This window comes from Eurypyga helias, unplaced genomic scaffold (genome assembly GCF_000690775.1).
Source record: "Eurypyga helias isolate BGI_N326 unplaced genomic scaffold, ASM69077v1 scaffold17819, whole genome shotgun sequence".
Classification (NCBI taxonomy): Eukaryota; Metazoa; Chordata; class Aves; order Eurypygiformes; family Eurypygidae; genus Eurypyga; species Eurypyga helias.
In genome coordinates, this window is record NW_010270367.1 from 2221 (window position 1) to 11370 (window position 9150).

A 9150-nucleotide genomic window follows, 5' to 3' on the forward strand; every position below is an offset into this window, starting at 1 on the left:
ATGCTGGTTGTGCAGTTTTCAAATTGCACTGCATTGCTCACAGGTTAAAAATATTTCAGGGAATATCCTTTATGGGTTTTCTTTGGTTTCATGTATCATTTTGAATGCCTTTAGTTGTTGCCCCAATAGATTCTTGTTCCTAGTATCAGCTGTAGCAAAGATCCTATGCCACTATTGGCTGTCTCCAGTCACGTAATTTCAAAAGAAGTTAACAGAGTACGTAGTTAATCAGTGACTTGTACCCACTTTCCTAAGTGAACTCCCTATCTGATTTTCTAATACGTTGCATAAAGATTTTCTGCATTGTGGAAGGACAGCCTGTATCTGTTTGTTGGAAAAGAGTTCCACAGGGATACAAACATAAGGAAAGAGTAATTGAAATAGTGGAAAATTCTTTTTCACAGAGTGAGAAGATTCCCCCAGAAGGCATGTTGTTTTCCTACAGAGGTATTTTATACCCTGCTATACTTAGCAACCCAGAAACTTTGGAAGCTCTGAAATCCTTTGAAACCAGGAGTGACGATGTGATTCTAGCAGGCTATCCTAAAACAGGTGAGTGTTGTATTCTTGAGAAGTAGTCAAGTACACAATGCTGCAATCCAGAAATTTGTGCCGTCATTTAAGTCAGCAATAATACATGAGAAAAACTTATGGTGACATCAGACTTTATAGGATCATGAATTTAAGTTGTAAGGCATCTCTGGAGGTCAAATAATACAACTTCCAGCTCAAAGCAGGGGAAAATTCTAACTTTCAAGGTTAGGTTTGATTGTTCAAGGCTTTGTCTAGAAGAGTTTTAAAACTTTGAGGGTGGAGATTCACCACCCACTGGAAATCTATTGCAGTGTTTTCCCACTATAATGTTTTTGGGAAATCTAGTTAGTTTGGTTGGTTGGTTTTACTTCTATGCAGTCAGACATCCCCTTGCTGGGATTTGTAATACGTCCCTTTTGTAATCTTCTGGCCAATTTTCAGAAGTCTTGGCTCTATCTTCATTATAACCTCCAATAGTGGAAGACTGCAATGAGATTCCCCATGCCTTATGGGTTTTCTTCCTCCAGCCTGAACAAACAAAGCCTCTCTATGGATTTAATTTGCTCTAGCTCTCAGTGATTTCATGGAAGTCACTCCAGATTCTCAAAATCACTTGCACTCCAGTGCAGGAACTGCATGTGATATTCCAGTGGTGAACTCACCAGTATTGGGTAAGGAAGGATAATCACATCCCTTTATATTCTGACCAATCTTGCAAATATAGGAAAGAATGTTGTTACTCTACTCACTGCAAGGGCGATGCAGAGAATACATCCTGCTAATGAGGGCAAAAGAACTTCTATTTCCACAGACTTCTTGCATTGCAGACTGCAGGTGATCCCCATGTATCTAAATGGAGGGAAAGACATGAATGCCAGCATTGGCATTATTTGGATTATTTCCTCTTTCACTATGGACATTTTAGATTCCTTCTTTTTTTCCCCATTCACTTCAGAGGAATAACTTAATAGGTAATTTGCAGAAAAAGAGAAATTGTTGGTACTTGTCACCCTCCCTTTGTGTGCAGCCTGTGGAGCTGTGCACAGGCAGAAATGGTTTAAAGGGGTGAGAGTCCACCTACACATCCCATATGGGTTAGTTGTAACTGAGACTTGGCTCTCCAAGCCCAGTCCCTCATGCACCAGTTTTGCCAGGCTGGAGATGTCAAAGCACCTAAGGCTGATACAAAGATTGTGGCAGAAGCTTGATGGTCTGGTGGTTTGGTTGGTAACCCCTTCTGCTGCCACCTATGGAAGCCTAGCTGTGGGCTGGGAATGACACCAAACTCTGTTGATCATGAAGAAACTGTAAGCTGGAGCTGGTGAGAGAAGGGAACAGAGTGTTTCTAACGACATCACTGTGGAAAGAGAGCAGAAACAACCATGGGACAACTCAGTTGCTCCTGTATTGGGAGCTCCACTTCTCTTGAGGGAGTAGTCTGAGGTGACCAAAAAGTGCCAGAGCTGGAAAGAGCAATAGAGGTCTGCTTCACTTTTCATTGAGAAATAGGATGTGCTTCTGAAGCAAGCAGGGTAGCACTCTGCAACATCTGTCTGACAGCTCTGTCTCTGATGGTTTTTGGCATATCCTTGTTGATCATTGCTCCATGCCATGGTTTAACCTCAGCCAGCAACTAAGCCCCACACAGTCACTCACTCACTCACTCTCCCCTGGTGAGATGGGGGAGAGAAACAGAATGGTAAAAGTGAGAAAAGTTGTGGGTTGAGACAGATTACTTGGTAATACAAAAGCCATGCATGCAAGCAAAGCAAAACAAAGAATTCACTCACCACTTCCCATGGGCAGGCAGGTACGTGTTCAGCCATTTCCAGGAAAATAGGGCTCCATCTAACGACATCACTGTGGAAAGAGAGCAGAAACAACCATGGGACAACTCAGTTGCTCCTGTATTGGGAGCTCCCCTTCTCTTGAGGGAGTAGTCTGAGGTGACCAAAAAGTGCCAGAGCTGGAAAGAGCAATAGAGGTCTGCTTCACTTTTCATTGAGAAATAGGATGTGCTTCTGAAGCAAGCAGGGTAGCACTCTGCAACATCTGTCTGACAGCTCTGTCTCTGATGGTTTTTGGCATATTCTTGTTGATCATTGCTCCATGCCATGGTTTAACCTCAGCCAGCAACTAAGCCCCACACAGTCACTCACTCACTCACTCTCCCCTGGTGAGATGGGGGAGAGAAACAGAATGGTAAAAGTGAGAAAAGTTGTGGGTTGAGACAGATTACTTGGTAATACAAAAGCCATGCATGCAAGCAAAGCAAAACAAAGAATTCACTCACCCCTTCCCATGGGCAGGCAGGTACGTGTTCAGCCATTTCCAGGAAAATAGGGCTCCATCACGCGTAAAGGTTACTTGGGAAGACAAATGCCATTACTCTGAAAGTCTCCCACTTCCCTCTTTTTCCTCCAGCTTTATATGCTGAGCATGATGTCATAAGGTCTGGAGTATCCTTTTGGTCAGTTGGGGTCAGCTGTCCTGGCTGTGTCCCCTCCCAGCTTCTTGTGCACCCCCCGCCCACTCACTGTTGGGGTGGTGTGAAGAGCAGAAAAGGCCTTGACTCTGAGTAAGCACTGCTCAACAATAATTAAAGCATCCCTGTGTTATCAGCATTGTTTTCATACAAATCCAAAACATAGCCCCATTCTTGCTAATATGAAGAAAATTAACTCTCTCCCAGCCAAAACCAGCCCACCTACCTGATGACAGGCTAAAGTACAATATAGAGCCAAACAGATGCGAGCCAGTTTGACAGGATATCCTGCCAGCCAGGTTGTCATGAAAATGTGCAGTCGAATGGAGGTGCTACTAGTGTCTTTAATGTTTCAGGAACCAACTGGCTTGACCAAATGGTGAAGGAGTTGGAATCAACAGATGCCAAATACACAGAAGAAGAAATGAAAGAGAGAATAAATGCTGAAAAGAAGCTAGAGACATTTCCACGTCTAGAATTTGGAGATCCTGGGATATATGAGGTTGGCAGGGGCTGAAAATATTGGCACTGCTCTTCTTGCAGGTAGTAATAGATGAAAGACAATTGCTCATCTCAGAGGTAATGACGATCCCTGAGCCTTAACAGCAGCTATGGGCTGCACAAGTAGTGTATGCTATTGCCCTTGGTGTCCCAGCTAAAGAGCCTCAGAACACAGTGCTGAGAAGGCAGCGGAGCTCCAGCCCTGGACCCAGTGGGTTTGATCCGTAACACTTTGCTCTTGGGTGTCCTGTCCTCATTCCTGTCTCACGCAAAATGGTGCTCTGTGGCAGAGCCTAGTAGAAGCATACACTGCCACTGCATGCCTGTGGGTTTTCCAAGGGATAAGATCCTTCTCTGGTCTCACCTTTTCTTTTTACCCACAATTCCTGAAAAGACACATATCACTGAATAAGATACTTCTGTTTTGTCATGTTTCTTCTCACTTGTTTTTAAAGAGGATGAAGAAACTTCCTTCCAGAAGAATTATACTAACCCATCTGCCACCTCATCTCCTGCCACCGTCCATTCTCCAAAGCAAGGCTAAGGTGAGTTTTGTCTTTGTGTCACACTGCAAAAGCTTTTCCACCCCAAATTAGCTTTTCTCCGTCTGTGTGAGATGTTTTTTCTGCAGTTTCACCTCGGCTGGTCAATGCAATGTTTGCAAGGTTGCAGAGGCAGTGTGTTGTGTGCCAAGGCTGTGAACAAACATCCTCCCTCAGCAGCAGCTTTGCTGACTCAAGAGGTTACTATGAGTGGGCTTGTCACTGTCTGTCACTGTCCCTTTAGATCTCCTTCAGAAAGATGCTTCCAGGTTTGTCAGAAAACTGAGCAAGGCAAATAGTTATTCCATTTGCTTTAACTTGCCTCCAAGCCCAGGATACCTGTGGAAAGCCACCAGAGGCTGGGGCTAAGATACTCTTCAGTGGGGATTGCTGCAGAGAGAAATAAGTATACGCCCACAACCAGCTTGTGGATCTCCTGTTCAGCAGCCCATGAGGTCATTTCTCTGGACTGGAACTAGCTTAGAACTGTGTCCCAAGGGCATCACTGAAAAGCTTCTTGTTTTCAGTCTGAAGTTCATATTAGCAGCAAGTGGCCTGCCAAAACTCTGATTTCTTTTTCAAGAAAAGAAATGACACCAGCATTGTAGGGACTGGTGGGTGTCAGTAGACATGGAAGACAACACCAAGTTTGGTAGGGGTGTTGATCTGTTTGAGGATAGAAAGGCTCTACAGAGGGATCTGGACAGTCTGGATTGATGAGGTGAGGCCAACTATATGAGATACAACAAAGCCAAGTTCTGGGTCCTGCACTTGGGTCACAACAAGCCCATTCAATGCTACAGGCTTGGGGATGAGTGGCTGGAAAGCTACCCAGCAGAAAAGGACCTGGGAGTGTTGGATGACAGGTGGCTGAATATAAACCAGCTGTGTGCCCAGGTGGACAAGGTGGCCAATATCATCCTGGCCTGGATAAGAAACAGTGTGGCCAGCAGGAGTAGGGAAGTGATTGTGCCCCTGTACTCGGCACTGACTAGGCCACACCTCAAATAATGTGTTCAGTTTTGGACCCCTCACTCCAGAAAAGACATTGAGGTGCTGGAGTGTGTCCAAGAAGGGTAATGAAGCTGGTGAAGAGTCTAGAGCACAAGTCCTGTGAGGAACGGCTGAGGGAACTTGTTTAGCCTGGAGAAAAGGAGGCTCAGGGGAGACTTTTATCACTCTCTACAAGTACCCGAAAGGAGGTTGTAGCAGCAGAGTGTCAGTCTCTTCTCCCAAATAAGAAGTGACAGGACAGGAGGAAATGGCCTTAAGTTGTACCAGGGGAGGTTTAGATTTGATAATAGGAAAAATTTCTTTGCATTGGAAAAGGATTTGCCAATTAGCCAGTGCAAGGATTTGTATTGGAACAGACTCCCCAGGGAAGTGGTTGAGTCACCATCCCTGGAGGTATTTAAAAGATGTGTAGATGTGGCACCTAGGGACATGGTTTAGTGATGGACTTGGCAGTGTTAGGTTTACAGTTGGGCTCAAGGGTCTTTTCCAACTTAAATGATTCTATGATTCTTTGCAATGTGTTGAGAAGATGGCATTTTGGTCAGTCACCAAATCATAACCAAATTATTTGTTTTCTTCCTCTAGATCCTTGTACTAGTTCGGAACCCCAAAGACACAGCAGTCTCCTATTACCACTTCTACAACAACATGCCAGTGCTGCCGTCCTTTGCCTCCTGGGATGAGTATTTTGCAGCCTTCATGAATGGGAAAGGTACTTTGCCCTACATCCCGTGCTATTCCTCCTTACATAAGGGGCATACACATGACCCTGTGCATGGGAGTCCTACTCCAACATACCTTACCAAGTACTCCCAAGGCAGGCAGATAGGGCCAAGTTATGGCAGAACCAGGGAGTTCAAGAAAACCAGAGTTTCTTTTCTCTCTAACTCAGGACAGAGAGATCATGAGAAAGCTTTAGACTGACATCCATTCTCAGAATAGATCTTGTGATTCAGTGCTACCTAGTGGCCAGAGCTGGGGGATCCTGCACTGATAGCCAAAAGAACAGACATCTTGATCCAGTCATCACCATTCTGGTGCCATGCTTAAGGAGTTGTCTGCGCTGACCCCTCTGATTCAGTAAGGGCCTGTTTTGGAAAATGGTCTACACAGCTATGTCTTTTCTTTGTCTGCAGTGGCCTGGGGATCCTACATTGACCACTTAGTGGAATGGAACAAATACATTGACCATGAGAGGATCATGATGATAACCTACGAGGAACTCAAAGAGGTGTGGTGTCTCACCCAGATCTTCCTTGATGTACTTGATGTTCCACTGTACACCCTTCTTGATATGTATGGCTGTGAGGAAGAAAAAACTTGTGTATCAAGTCTATCTGCCCCTTTTGAAGGGTGTGCCCTTCTGAGCTACTCTTTTATGCTTGGGGTACACCTATGAGGGTTAGGAGGAGGATAGCCTTGCCTATTTGTGGAAAGCATCATATCTGGCACAGGCACAGTTGCTTCTGTGAGAGAAGAAAAGGTGTTGAAGCTGATGCCACCACGTGTGGGTTCCCTCTGTGTAAGAGCTCAGAATTCCTTAGTGACACTGTGGGAGACAGCCTCCTCTGCTGGTCTTCCCAGAAGATGCTGGCTCCATGCCACAGCCAGGCTGTCAACTCTTTTGGTTTCACCTCTGTGTTATGTTCCTTTGGCCAGGACCAGGTACTGGGAATGAAAAGGATTGCTGCCTTCTTTGGATTCTCGTTGTGTGAGGAAGATTTTCCCAGAATTGCCAAGAAGACCAGTTTTCAAGCTATGAAAGAGAAATCCAAGGAAACCCATGGGAAGTTTGGGGACATCCTCTTCCGGAAGGGTAAGTCTCTTCAAATGTAGAAACTACTTTATAAAGTAGGACTGCAGAATGAGTTCTGAGTAGGTTTTCTCACTTAGACATGAACTCACTGGGCTGACTAGGAAGGACAACTGGGTGTGGGTTCTCTCCTGTGGCATCCTGCACAACACTGTTGACAGGATTTGGGGACTGTTTGTGAGAAATGTACCAGAATGCCAGGTTTAAAGTTCTCAGCTGTTGCTTCCATGTTGCTCTATGTCCCTGTGGCAGCCCTGGTTAGTTAGACAAGTGGGGTGTGACAATGGGGACAAACACTGGTGTAGGTTATGCCAACAATTTTACACTAAATCTGATTGGTCTGCATAGTTACTCTTTACAGAGGGGTTGTAGTGTGGCCATTGCCAGGTGTTGAGGCTAATCATGGATCTAGGCTGCATGTGTCACTTCATGAAAGACACATTTTGGAGAAGATGTGCTAATGGGACAGGAGTCTTTAGAACCTCAAAGAAATTAATTAATCACTGCTTTGCTGGCTTCACAGGTTTCTTCTTGTGCGTCCTCAGTGAGAGCTGAGGAATAGTCTCAATATGGTTCCTTTTAATAGACATGTCAGTGGTGGCCCCAGAGATGGTCGCTCACAGACCTGAGCCCAGGGCAGAGATCTGGCAGCCCAGCTACTCCGCAAGGCATCAGAAGTCTTTGGTTTCTGACTAACATGGGCATGGGCTTGCTTTAAATTCCTTTCCTTCACCATTCCTTGGAGGGAGAAGGATTTAACTGCTCTCCTCTCTTCCAACTATCCCATTACCCCAGATAAGTTCCCCCTTCAGAGGGAGGCATTGGCAAATGAGCTTTCCTTTGTGACAAAACCAGTCTTGCTCTCTTCTGTGTGAAAGCTTCATGAAATCACCTTGGAAAGCCTCTTGGAAACTCCCTCTGGGGAGAGAAGGCATTCAGGCAGGCCACCAGCAATGCTTCCTGTGGCCTGACTGCAGCCTTTACTTCTTATCTTGGCTAACTTACCTCTCTGAGGCAATAAGACCTTTCAGGGGCATAAATCATATTCGTCCCACCTCATGTGGGCAGTGATTCTGCCCTATTGCTGCCTAGGTATTATCCTCACTCAGGAGCAGCTGCCTTCAATGTTCGGTACTCATTGTATACAGGGGTTGTTGGAAACTGGAGAGACCTCTTCTCTAAAGCTCAGAACGAAGAAATGGACCAAAAATTTGAAGATTGCCTAGGAGGAACGAAGATGGCAGCAAAGATGAAATATGATGTGTACTGCAAGGCCTGAAAATAAGCAGATGAGCAACATGACAGTAAGTCACGTTCCAAAGATGATTCTCCAGAGGTGGACAGTCCCCATGTTTCCTCCCCATGAGAAAAGAAACCCCTCAGAGAACTACCTGGCACCTCTAAACATTCAGATGATAATTCTGAGGCATGTTATGGGTCTAGGGCATGTGCTTGACTTGATGGAACCAAATAAAATGTGTGTATGCCTCGAGTGAATGACTGGCATCATTCCAGGAGAGAGATGGTGCACAGGCATCATAGCACGAGTCTGGTGGTGTCCCTGTGGCTGCTTCATGGCCTGAGATGGTGAATGAGGACCCTGTAGTGCTCAATGGTGGGGCAGAGGGACCAACGCAGGGCTGCTCCTCTTGACACATAGTGGGCTTGACATGGATTTGTGGTGTGGATCTGAACCCCCAAATGTCTGTGTATGGGGACAGCATAATAGTCTGAGTTTAGATCCACCACAGGTACCACGGTGTTCACATTTGTGTAGTGAGGTCAGAAAGGCCTTTGACACTGGGCAAACTCCTCACTTTGATGTAGGGTGGGACTTCTCAATCTCTTACTGCCACAAACTCTAAAGTAAGGAACAGCTGTATGTTTTCTGGAGTGTTTTGCTCCCATTGGCCTCTCTGAGGATAGTTAGGTAAGTGGCAAGTGGGAAGAACCACAACTTTTGAATGGAAGGGCGAGGGGAAAGAAGCACCTTCGTCACTATTGCTAAACTATTAATGCTGCATTTGTTCAACAGTAAATATATTTATGCTACAAAGGTATGATTTCCACACTCTCCTTGCTGGTGTAGATGTCCTTGCTACATGCTGCATGACCTCTTGTCACAATCACAGGGAATTAGCAACACTTTAATCTATTCCTTAATACCTGCCCTTTGCTATATCCTACATGGAGATATCAAAAGCCATCTAGATAACAAGAAGCACTATGCATTTCAATTTCTGCAAGGAGTTGAACAAGGG

General features: G+C 45.3%; 1 protein-coding gene across 1 annotated transcript; it reads left to right on the forward strand.

Moving 5' to 3' along the window:
- Positions 1–293: 293 nt before the first annotated feature.
- On the forward strand, positions 294–8168 carry LOC104514677 (sulfotransferase 6B1-like; the record flags this gene model as incomplete). The annotated part of the gene is made up of 7 exons (XM_010158426.1): positions 294–552; positions 3376–3521; positions 3976–4065; positions 5662–5788; positions 6213–6307; positions 6736–6892; positions 8038–8168. Coding segments are annotated over 7 exons (1005 nt in total), but the record flags the coding sequence as incomplete, so codon positions are not given.
- Positions 8169–9150: the final 982 nt, after the last annotated feature.